The 12,668-nt window shown below is 44.6% G+C and overlaps 2 protein-coding genes and 1 long non-coding RNA gene across 3 annotated transcripts in view; 2 read left to right on the forward strand and 1 right to left on the reverse strand.

Annotated features, from left to right (window-relative positions):
• The window catches only part of LOC138949207 (FIGNL1-interacting regulator of recombination and mitosis-like), a 29,624-nt gene extending 23,621 nt beyond the window's left edge, over positions 1 to 6,003 (forward strand). Inside the window, exon 23 of the mRNA XM_070320983.1 lies at positions 5,482 to 6,003. Coding sequence (XP_070177084.1) covers positions 5,482 to 5,628 — 147 coding nt within the window. The 3' untranslated portion in view covers positions 5,629 to 6,003. The remainder of the gene's footprint in view (positions 1 to 5,481) is intronic.
• The window catches only part of LOC138949211 (uncharacterized), a 152,267-nt gene that overhangs the window by 11,547 nt on the left and 128,052 nt on the right, over positions 1 to 12,668 (reverse strand). The gene's annotated exons all lie outside the window — the stretch shown is intronic.
• LOC138949200 (uncharacterized) lies at positions 9,514 to 11,766 on the forward strand. The gene is made up of 2 exons (XM_070320979.1): positions 9,514 to 9,825; positions 10,522 to 11,766. Exons 1-2 carry the CDS (start codon positions 9,705 to 9,707, stop codon positions 11,034 to 11,036), a joined length of 636 nt encoding a protein of 211 aa, XP_070177080.1. The 5' UTR covers positions 9,514 to 9,704; the 3' UTR covers positions 11,037 to 11,766.

Below are 12,668 nucleotides of genomic sequence, written 5' to 3' on the forward strand. Positions count from 1 at the left end.
TTTGGTGATAATGTTTTGTCTTCTCTACAGGATGGCTATGACATAATCTGTTTTATTCCCCCCTCTGCTTCTTTACCTCTGTAAACTTGTAGAGCTAGTTATTTTTCGATAAACACCCAGCAACCAAACAAATAACGACCCAGCAACAGCCTGAATCCTCGATAGCGCAATGGGTTAAGAAGCTGTTCTGCATCGGTACTACTTTTACGACTGAAAAGTTCCGAACGCTCTAACATGGGTGTTACTCTTCCGGCTTTTGCCGGATTTCCGGTTTTTCAAAAAATCTGAAGCCGGAAATTCCGGTTTTTAAAAAAAAAAAAAAAAAAAAAAAAGCTTTGTTTCGCTAAGTTGAAATAACGAGCAGCGGTTCCGATCCGACTTTTGACACCGGTTCGCGTGCTTTCTCGGTTCGCTCCCTTGGATTTGCCGCCATCTTGCTTATTATGATTTGGTTTCGTCGGTGTCCAGAAACTTTCTTTCAAACTTGAGCATTTTGCTCGATCAAAATGCCTTACATCAGTGATGATGTCGATCCTTCTAAACTTGAAAAACTAGAGGAAGGTGTTACAAACAAGTGGAGGTGGGAATGGTTGTTGGAAAAAAACGCTGATGGTGAGGAATATCGAACCTGGCTGAAGAAGCTAGATTTGCCTGGAACGAGTTTCTGCATCTTTTGCTCCAAGACAGTGAAGCCTTGTTTCTTGTCAGACATTTTTCGAATGCTCTAGAATTTTTTTTGAATTATTGACGGTGATTTTGCTTGGTTGATTGGGACAGTAAAGTATCCCATTTGTATTATTTTTGTGGACTTTTTTTGTTTCTGCTTCTTTTCTTCTTGTATGGTTTCTGACTGAGAACGCTGGAAATGGCCACTATATGCTTTCATTTTGGCAAATTTGCTTCAGCTTCAGGGGGGCAACGCTGCCCCTGTGCCCCGCCGGGGCCTCAGCGGCCCCTGGACCCCTGCCTTTCAGGTTTTTTGATTTTTCCCAGTAACACCCATGCTCTAATGTACGAAGTATACATCTCTGGAGCAAACAATACAAACATACCGCATTTAAATTAACAACTACAGGCTTGAACACATGAATCTCCATATAAAATCCATGAGTTTGGTTGTTTTCTGAATCTAGATCTGCTGTGCACAAACGTTCATCACAAGCAAATTCCCAAGGCAAGTAACTCTCATACTTTGTCTAGCGACAAGAGTAGTTCCCCTTTCAAATTTCTTTTCACTCAGTTTCTTCGACAACAGACTGCAATCCGACGGTCAGTTTTCAACAATATTTCATTTAATAAACAGATCACACGCAACCAAATGCACACATCTCATCAATTTAAACAACATAAAGCGGTTTCATACACTATTTTCCCCAGAAAACTGAACTTCATACAGTTTTTAACGTTGGAACACGGGTGTAAAAGTTCGTCTGCTAGTCCCATTTGACGAAAGAACATTATCCTAAGCGATACCAAAACATATACAGAACACACAATATAGTCTACCAGCCAGCCTTCTATGTCATGTATGAAACCTGGAAATGTCTGTTCCTGTAAACTTTTATGACGGAAATGTAATCTACAGGGTACGGAGAGTCAAATTAGCTTGGTTGCCTAAAGATGCACTTTGGGAAATTCTCAGAATCCAAGATGGCCGCCCAACGGTCATCTTGAAGATGGTCAATATATAACGTTTGATCCAGATGGGCTAAAGAGTCGTGTAATACCTCAATATAGGGGTTTTTGATGTCAGCGAGTTCATTTCTGAGGTTGGTTTGTCAATCCTGTCAACAGAATCCAAGATGGCCGCCAAGATGGCCGTCAAAATATCTAAAAACACATTTCTCGCCATATCTGGGTTTCTAAAGCAGCTAGATTCATGATCTTAGTGCTGACCATGTTTCCAAAGGCTGGGAAGCCGTTCTGATATCACCCAGATGCAAGATGGCTGCCAAGATGGCAGGTAAACGTCATTCACGCTCAAATTAATGTCACACAAAAATAAGGAAAACGCCATATTGTTTGTCTTTTGTCTGAAAGAACATGTTAGCATCCAGTTAAAAGAGGCAACTTTCAGAAAAGCCGATGGGTCTCGATGGTGGGGATGGACAGAAGGAGAGCAAGCACAAAGAGGAAGGTAAAAGAAGACGAGCGATGGACGCAGCAGACCGGACGAAGATTGCAGAGGAACTGCAGAAGCACTCGCACCCTCTCATTGTTGATTCCACTGACCTGTACAACATCGTCAACGGGCAGATCGCGCCAGCAAAAGTAAATGTCCAAGATGCACTGAAGATCGGCAGCACTCAAAGTGAGCAGTTCGCCGCTTCGCTTCACGGCACATTCCATGGCCCGATCGAGAGGAAAGTGAAGACCATGCAGGAGATGAAAAAGGTAGTGGTTGTGAAAGACAAGGCCATCTTTGACATTGAAACATTATTCGTACGGCTTCAGATCATTGGACAACAACGTGGTGTGAAGGCGACAGACATCTTCAAGTACGAACTCAGTCCCGTACCTCCATCTCTCATCGACGAGTTCGGGTGTTTGAGGAAAGGAGACAAGGCTGTGCTCGTCAAGTGTCTTGGTGTGCCGGTAAACAACGCACCTGCACCAGACGTGGTGCTGGTCGACGCCAGCCAGCTCCTGTACCATGTTGTGTGGCCTGTTGCGGGGACAGCAGGAGATCTTGTCGCAAGTTTCGGCGCTCGACTGAGCCGCTATCCTCCAGCAGCACAGAAACTGGTGTTGTTTGACAGGTACCATGAGAATCAGCCAACTGCGAAGGACCACGAGAGGATGAGGAGGGCAGGGGAAGGATCAAAGGACTTCCGTCTGACACCCACAACCCCCCTCCCACACAGAGAAGCTATCATGAAGAACGCCAACAACAAACGCCTCCTCAGCAACATCCTCTGTGGATATCCTCTGCAGAACAACGTGGAGCTTGTCAGCAGTTTCGATTGTCTTGTCACTCATGAGGAGGCGGATATCACGCTGTGCAGCTACATGCTGAAGGCTGCAGCAGGCGGGTCGGAGACGATCAGGGTGCTGTGTGACGACACTGATGTGTTCGTCCTTCTCGTGTACTTGGCATGGAGGAAGAGGATACAGAAGAGCATCCAGATGGAGAAGTGGGACGGCACGGTGCTTGACATTCGCGCAACAGTGGACAAATTGGGGGACAAGTGTGGTCAGCTACTCGGCATGCACGCCTTATCGGGCTGCGACACCGTGTCGTACCCCTGTTACAAGGGCAAGAAGTCGGCGCTCAAGGTGCTTGGAAACAGCGACATCCCAGGCCTGCAAGATGTCCTTGGGGAGCCAGACGTCAGTCATGACCAACTTAAGGCCACTGCCGACTCATTCTTCCTCGCGCTGTACAGTCAGAAGAAGGCCAAGTCCCTCAATGGTGCAAGATCCAAACTGTATCTGAGCAGGAAGAAACCACCACCTCTGAAGAGGCTACGACCAACAGATTGCAACCTGAGGCTGCATGCTCTCCGAGCACATCTGCAGATGATGTTGTGGAAGGCAGCAGACCAGAAAGATCCACCAGCCGAGGCTCATGATATCCGCTGCTTCGGATGGGGTGTCGATGAATCTGGTGCTGTAACACCATCGCTGTCTAATGCGCCGATAGCACCGCAGCAGCTCTTAGATGTCGTGAGCTGTAGTTGCAGCGCCGAGGGGAAAGCGTGCAGCGAGAAGAAGTGCAGTTGCCACAGTGGGAGACTTACGTGCACTGAATACTGTTATTGCGAGGGAGGAGATGCCTGCTGCAGTCCTTACACGGAGCATGAGCCTGTGGTGGAGGAGGAGGACGAGGAGGAGGAAGAAGAGGAGGAAGAAGAAGAGGAGGAGTAGGAGGAGGAGGCGGAAGAGGAAGAGGAGGAGTTTGTTGAAGACGACCAGTAAAACGAGAAAGAAGCTGACAATGAAGAAGGAGATATGGTTTCAAAGTTTAAATTGTTTGTTTGCTGTAACGCAAGAGCAGTAGATTTCTATTTCGGTCGTGGCGTGCCAGCTAAACTGCTTTAGGACATGGACTTTCCCACATGGACTTGAGTGAGGTCCTGAAAGTTGCATCTTTGACTGGATGCTAACATGTTCTTTCAGACAAAAGACAAACAATATGGCGTTTTCCTTATTTTTGTGTGACATTGATTTGAGCGTAAATGACGTTTACCTGCCATCTTGGCAGCCATCTTGCATCTGGGTGATATCAGAACGGCTTCCCAGCCTTTGGAAACATGGTCAGCACTAAGATCATGAATCTAGCTGCTTTAGAAACCCAGATATGGCGAGAAATGTGTTTTTAGATATTTTGACGGCCATCTTGGCGGCCATCTTGGATTCTGTTGACAGGATTGACAAACCAACCTCAGAAATGAACTCGCTGACATCAAAAACCCCTATATTGAGGTATTACACGACTCTTTAGCCCATCTGGATCAAAAGTTATATATTGACCATCTTCAAGATGACCGTTGGGCGGCCATCTTGGATTCTGAGAATTTCCCAAAGTGCATCTTTAGGCAACCAAGCTAATTTGACTCTACATACCCTATAGATTACATTTCCGTCATAAAAGTTTACAGGAACAGACATTTCCAGGTACTCTTTTTGGCAAGTAGACTAATATCTGCCTTTGCCGCCACAGCAGAATAACAGCATATCTGTGTACTTGATTTTAGTCCAAAATAGGAAAACTGACAAGAAGTGCTAACAGAATGGAATGATTTGCACGGAACTATACAACCGCGCATTAATCGATCGCCTGCGCAAGTTGAGTGAATAGGATTCGATCAAACTTTCGCAAAAAAACTCCTCTTTTCTTTGAATAACTGAAGAAAGGAGGAATAAAGAGGTTACACACCTCGTCTCAGTGATTATAAAAAATAATGGTCTCAGTTTGCGGTCATGAAAAAGCTCGCTAAAGCTCGCATTTTTCATGATCCGCAAACTTCGACCATTATTTTTAATAATCACTGAGACTCGGCATGTAACCTCTACGTCTTTTCTACACGACGGCTATGCTATAATCTGTTGTCTTCTCTACAGGATGGCTATGACATAATCTGTTGTCTTCTCTACAGGATGGCTATGATATAATCTGTTGTCTTCTCTACAGGATGGCTATGACATAATCTGTTGTCTTCTCTACAGGATGGCTATGACATAATCTGTTGTCTTCTCTACAGGATGGCTATGATATAATCTGTTGTCTTCTCTACGGGATGGCTATGATATAATCTGTTGTCTTTACAGGACGGCTATGATATAATCTGTTGTCTTCTCTACAGGATGGCTATGATATAATCTGTTGTCTTCTCTACAGGATGGCTATGACATAATCTGTTGTCTTCTCTACGGGATGGCTATGACATAATCTGTTGTCTTATCTACAGGACAGCTATGACATAATCTCTTGTCTTCTCTACAGGACGGCTATGACATAATCTGTTGTCTTCTCTACAGGACGGCTATGACAGAGTGTTAGAAGACCTGGAGGGGCTGACACACAGACTGGAGACTCTCACAGCACACACACCTGTTCCACAATGGGTGCTGACCAAAGGCAAACCTTTCCTCCAGCGTCTGCTTCTGTGTTTAGACCATAGATAATACACCAACACTCTCATGTAGAAAGACAGGGCTTATAATTTGACTGCTTGTGCTGACTTCTGTGTATGTATGTGTGTGTGTGTGTGTAAGGGGAGTGCATGCCTGTGTGTCTGTTTGTGCATGCTTGTGTGAGTGCAGTGTTTTTCGTGTATGTGTTAGTACATTGTACGATATACAATATAAGATGCAAGTGTCTTTACAGCTGAGATACCGGTTTTAGAGATGGAGACGTTTCAAATATCATGAATATCATTAAAAGATCTGTTGTGTGGAAAAACATTTTGATAGCCACATCTTTAAAACTGAGAACATTGAAGGATATTGCACAGAGGTTGATTGTTTATATCAATGCATTTGTACCTGAATAAACAAAAAACAAAAAAAATCATGCTATGGTTTTATTGTCAGTGAAAATATGTGTGTGTATGAGAGAGAGAGAGTCTGAGACTGAGTGTCTGTTTGTGTGATAATGCATTCAGTCCAATCTGTGTAAAATAGATATTCATGTCCTTCATTTTATGCTAACTTCATCCACATGCATGGGCATGTTTTCCATATAATGCATTCTGTTTTTGCGAATTTAGAAAACATTTTTGTATACACTTTTATGCAGATAAAACGTGATTTCACTTGTTTAAAACAAAATTCTTCACAAGAGATCCATATTTCCATGTTAATCCAAAAGCAATCCCCTAAACTAAAGCAAACAAGAAATTTCTCCGAGGTAGAAAAAACACCCCCGTCAAAGGGAAATAACCTCAGTTGGTGGCAGTGACTGAGTGAGAATGGTTATTTCCCTTTGACCATTATAATGTTTCTCTTTAAGTCCTTGTAGAATCTTAATCCACCAATAACTCCCTAACCGTGTGTTTGACTGGTCCCAATTTTTGTAAGGACCGTCTCAGGAATGTATAGAACCTGTTCACCAAGTTTGGTGACGATCGGTCCGTTCATTCTTGAGATCTATATGCGAACACAAACACACAAACAAACACATCGACCGAAACCTAATACACACCCCTATACCGGGGGTGTAACAAACAACAATGACAAATCCCAAACCAAAGGACAGTAATGTGAACAGCAAAGAGGCTGTGCCGTGTAGGCCAAGAGGCTGTGCCGTGTAGGCCAAGAGGCTGTGCCGTGTAGGCCAAGAGGCTGTGCCGTGTAGGCCAAGAGGCTGTGCCGTGTAGGCCAAGAGGCTGTGCCGTGTAGGCCAAGAGGCTGTGCCGTGTAGGCCAACTTCGGAAGAAAAGGAAAGTCAAACTGATGATCAGTGCAATGACTTCACGTCAGTGTTTGATATGTATAGATCTGTCTTAGATCCTCCGTGAGACTGACGAGTTGAATGAAGTAGACCCAAAAAACTGGGTCAGTACACTTTCAGACACCCCACCACACCATCCGTACTGTTCCCCTCCCCTTACCCATCCCAGTCCTTTCTCATCACTTTTTTTCAGTTCCGTAACTTTAGCAGAGACTGTAGTTTCCCTGGTGTTGCGTCCTCCGCCTGTTTGACATCCCAGCTATTCACACCTTCTCCCAGCCTTTGAAGAAACAAACGACAACAGTAAAGAAGCAGACAACAAGACTGTAGAAGCAGACAACACGAAAGAGGATGAGAGGCAAGTATTCCACTGAAGTGACCTACGCTGTCCTTACGGAAGGCTAGCTTCACAGGTGCGTGTCGGCGCGCGGTGCTTTTGATGTGGGACAACAGGTAGCACGCGCAGCACGCGACAGTCGGCCCGATGACAGATAGGTGTCAAAGATCCACGCATTCATTTCATACACTCACACACTGCCGTCAATACCGTCCTCTTGTTTACGGTATGCACGCACTGTGTTTACCAGTGAAAGTTCACTGAGGTCATTCTCCGTGATTAGATTTGTGCGTAATATTGACCGTAGGCTAAGGGCGCAATTACAGATTTACAGGGGGGGGGGGATTTCTTGAAGAGATACAGGTATGTCGCTGCATTAAAGACACATTTGGTTGGCAAAATTGCAAGTAAATCAGTTAACAGTTACTCGAAACGTGATGTATCGATACTCCTCAACGCAACTAATAGTTGTGCGTGTGTGCGGCAATCGCGTGAGTGTCATTTTTCTCACACGGAGTATACTTTTTTCTTCAGCATAACGCACTTTGTGTATGGATATCAAGTTCAACTGCTGGTACTAGACCTTGCAAAAAGCAAACATCCAGATGACAAATTGTTTTACTCTGCATCCTACCACTGGAGGAAGAGGATAAGGTTCTAAAGAAAATGAATTAGAAAAAGAAGTCGAGTAAAGTGAAATAAATACATTTAGTCCATCTATGGATTCACAGAATGAAACTAAATGTACTAAGTGTAGATGGCTGATACCACCTGAACACGCATACACTTGTGTATCTCATTTACCCCAGTCGGGGTACTAAACCTGGGAACATGCCGCTAACGGCTTTGCCGTGAGGGCGTAAAACGTGAATTTCTCTCCCACATACAGAGAGGGTAGGCTACTATGTGGAAAAAGTTCGCGTATTTGATAGAGAAAGGGTTTCTGCAGTTGCCACCTTAAAATTGCCAATATACAAAAATCATTTCACACATCCTAGCACATTTTGTGCCATTGATTTTGTGCGAGCATTTACCTTCGATTTGTCTCAGATTGTCAGCGGCGCGGGCGATAGGCATTGAACCGGTGTAACACGAGAAAATTACTCCCACGAGATTTTTACTCCGGAGTAAAAATTTCGTACGAAAATGTTACTCCCTTTACGAAAAAGTACTCCCCCATTACACAAGAACATTACTCCCCACGATCGGTGAGTTCCGAGTAATTATTTCGTACAAAAATGTGACTCCCCTGACGAATAAATAACGAATAAATTACTTCACCCAGTCCCTAACACGAGCAATTTAACTTCCCATGCCCGGTGTACGAAATTTTTACTCCCTTGTCCCCTGTTAGTCACACTTGGTGGTGGAAGGGGTGAAGGAAGGGTAGCGCGACACTCGTTTGTTCGAGATCACATCTTATTGGCATTATCCCTTCGCCCGCATCCCATTTTCGCGTACGAGATTTTTACTGGAAGTAAACAAAACGGGGAGTAAAAATTTCGTGGGGGAGTAATTCTTTCGTGCCTTGGGGAGTTCTTTTCTCGTACAAAAGGTGTACTCGGAGTAAGAATTTCGGACGAAATGTTTACTCCGGAGTAAATTTTTCGTGGAGAAAAAAATGTCGTGTTACACCGGGCGTGAACCTTAGGGTGGCTTTCTATAGGACAAGGGGGGGGGGGGGGGGGGGGACAATTGACTTTTCTGATAAAAGAAAAACAACCGTGCATATAACATCCTCCTAAGCGTCAGCCAGGGACCGGGCACTATCATGCATCTATTGTCTGCATTTTTCGGATTATATTTTCATCCAAGTATCCAGCAGGGTTTCATGTTCAACACTGTTTCTTTGTTAACACGGATACAAATCGCAAGCCGCAAGTGCACACGCGCACACTAGAGAGAGAGAGAGAGAGACAGACAGACAGAAAGAGAGAGAGAGAGAGAGAGAGCACTGCAGTTTATAATAGTGACACACGCAGTCCATGTAACGAATTCTTCACTGTGACCTTCTTTACTTCAGCCCCCCCCCCCCTCTCCCGCAAAATAACGAACACACACACACACACACACACACGACAAAGTCAGTTTCCAGCAGACAGCGCGTTGCTTCCGATGCTTTCTCTTTGTATGAGATTCTTTTCCTTTTTTGCCCCTTGTAGTACCTGAGAGGGCGGGGTGAACTTCTCCTCTGATCTTTTCTTTGGCTTCGGTCAGGTACAGTGGCCGTGTGAACGTCTTCACGTACATCTTTGCTGACCCCTGCCACCACTCGGTATATAAAGGACCAACACCAGGTTTTCTAACCGTGCACTGGATTCAGTAAAGATTCAGGAAAGCTGTCTAAAAATTCAGTCTCCAAAAACCTGGCCAAACAACTTGAACTTTGATAACTTCACGAAGGATTGGGAGTGTTGGACTTGGCTCAAAAAGTCATTTCTCGTGGATACTGAAAGATAAAAGTGACTAATAATGGCGTGCAGTCTCCGCTTGGCGTGTGTATGCCTGGGTGTGATGTCCTTGGTGGCATGGGCCACAGCCGCAGATCTCCATCACGGCTTGCCTGCACACCTACTGCAACAAGCGTCCGATGGTAAGTCCTTCTCTTCTCTCGCTTTTAACCACACAGTTGTCATTGCCTGTAATTGTCTTATCCATCTTTCTATACATGCTAGCCAAATTTTCCCCCACAAGAACGAATCGTTCAGTGCAGTGTTTTCGAAAGACAAATATTACATCAGTCGTACAAGACAACATAGATGTTCCTATTTGAAGCATGCTACACTAACGCTATCTTTGGTAAGAGTTGGGGCATCCCGCTATTGGAATGCGGATAGGCGGAAACACACTTCCCTTCGCCCAATGCCACCTCACAGCTCATGTAGCCTGCCGCCGTTTCAGTTTGGAGGTTTGGGATCATAGGCTGTTGGAATACACAGCAATGGCTGTGTGCAAACACGCACACAAATCTGTTTATTTCTTAGATATGGATCTTACCGAGCAATGGTAGACAGTACAGTACACGGTACATTTAAAGGGTGTGGTCTACATTTTGATCGCCGCAGAGCGCACAACACGAGAGCCACGAGTGTTCATATGTACAGGGGGTGGGGGCCGGCGAATTTGAGGGGTGTTTGGGGTGGGGGAGATAAAAAAAATTTAAACACTATGATTTGTGTACTTGACTTGCACTTTACACACGACGAGAAGTTGTTCATTTCTTACAGTGGATCTTAAGAAACCAAACAACAAATTTGACGCCGTTGTGCTGTTCCTTACTGACTTGCAGAGAACACGGTCCCTCACAGTCGCAGCAAGCGGTGGTCAGGGTCCAAGACGTCAGGCTTCAGCGGCACCGGTAGCGGCTCTGGCAGCGGGGGCTTCTTCATCCCTGTCTACCAGAAGACCGGAGTCACGGGCAACTCGGGCACCTCGGGAAGCTGGGGCTCCTCGGGCAGCTGGGGCGTGCCCATGACCGGGAGGGTGCCCTTCTCTGGTGCCCAAATGATGTCAGGCGGAGTTGTGCCCTTCAGTGGAACTCCTATGATGATGGGCACTGGAGGCGTGCCAGGCTATGGAAGCCAGATGATGTCGAGCGGAGGTGTGCCCTTCGGTGGCACCCCTATGATGATGGGCACTGGGGGCGTGCCCTTCAGCGGGGGGTTTGGTGCCCCCCAGCCCGCGTCCTACATCAAACAGGTGTCCTACTTCCCCCAGCCCAACGCGGGAGGGGTAGGGTCGACGTTCGGAGGCTTTGGAGGGAATGGCTTTGGCATGGGCGGGGGTGGCATGATGATTGACTGATCAATTACCTTTTGAGTCTCTCACACTTTTGTGCAGTGTTTGATCTTAAGATGATTTGTTTTCTGTAAAAGAAAGAATTCTGAAAATAACAGTATTCTGTCAACCAGATGAACAGACCTCAGTGCGAGCTAAAAGAATGTGAAACCTCGCTGAGAAGAGAAGCAGGACCTGTGTGTTAGCATGTTAGAGTAAACGTGAATTGTGTGTTGCTTGTTGCTACTCAGGAAGCATTTCGCTTAGCCCCAGTAGAGCTATAGGTACACAGCACAAACAGCAGAGGGACAAGGGAGGGAAGGTCATTGTCATCCAAAAGGTTATTACACGTCCAAGTGCTGTCAACTGATACGTGGATAAACACTCAACATCAGCAGCGAACCTCCTTCCCATTTTGAAAAGTTGGTCCATAAATCCAACAGAATATTTGGAAACTATCTGTTGTGCTTTGAGATGACAACGCATAAGCATTTATTAACGTGAATCAAGCGTTGCAAGAATATTATACAACGTGAAATTGTTAGATCGTCTCCATTGTTACTTTTCACACATTCATATCAGTATTTGATGGTTTTTTTTTCATGACAGCTCTTTGTCAAGGTTTGACAAATCACTGCTGTATTTTCTCTTTAGTAATGGTGAGCCCTAGTTTCTGCCAGTGACAGCGATAATATGCTGAGGTGATTAAACTGTGTTATTATGTTTTTTGGTTACATTAAAAGCGTGATAAAAACAATTCCCGTGTACAATGGAGCAGTGAGTGTGTACAGGCGTGCCGCGTGTGTACGTGTGTGTGTGTGTGTGTGTATTGGATATGATTAACTACAAGAATGGTTTCCACAAGCCGCAATGCGACTGGAAGCTAGATTGACACTAAATATAGCAGTACAAACTCACAAGTGATGCCCGCAGACAATAGTCTGCGCAGTGTCACATCGTCCTTGTCCGATTGAAACCTCGTAAATCGATTTTGAGCGTTTCGAGAAAAACACAAAAAACGTCTTTAAAAAATAACTTGTCATCAAAATAAGCCAATTTTTTCTGCACATGATCTACGAACACAAACAAATTACTGTGTGTAATTAAATAGTGTTGGTCACAATTAAAACGCACGATATTCAACAAAATTGCAAGATACGAGTTTTTCTTTTTTAAAACCCGACCAAACTTGAAGACTTACAAGGTTTTATAACATAGCCAAAGAACAAAAAAGACAAAAACAATGTATTATACGCAGTAAACACACAATCGTTCTTTTGTCACAATGTTCATTTGTTTTTTGATTGTACAAACCGATGTATAATCATACTTGTGTAAAATGTCCTTGCAGTCTCCTTGCAACCTTGTCAATTAACACACAAACAAAACCAAGTGTAAACTGAAGCTTATCAGTACATAACATTCTTTGCTTGCAGGAAAGCGTAAACATCCATACAGGAGCCTTTTTGTATGCACAGAAAACAGAGTATTCCTTGAAAACAATGAGATATCTTAGTTTGAGTGCAATTGTCATCTAAATGTCCTTGAACAGCTAGTAGTTATGCAGGATGACCACTCATGAGAATGCAGAGCTTAACGACCATAGGGTAGACCATGTGTATTGGTATGAATCTACTGGAAAAACCTCCTTGACATGCT

The sequence above is a fragment of the Littorina saxatilis genome, linkage group LG15 (assembly GCF_037325665.1).
Source record: "Littorina saxatilis isolate snail1 linkage group LG15, US_GU_Lsax_2.0, whole genome shotgun sequence".
NCBI classification, from domain to species: domain Eukaryota; kingdom Metazoa; phylum Mollusca; class Gastropoda; order Littorinimorpha; family Littorinidae; genus Littorina; species Littorina saxatilis.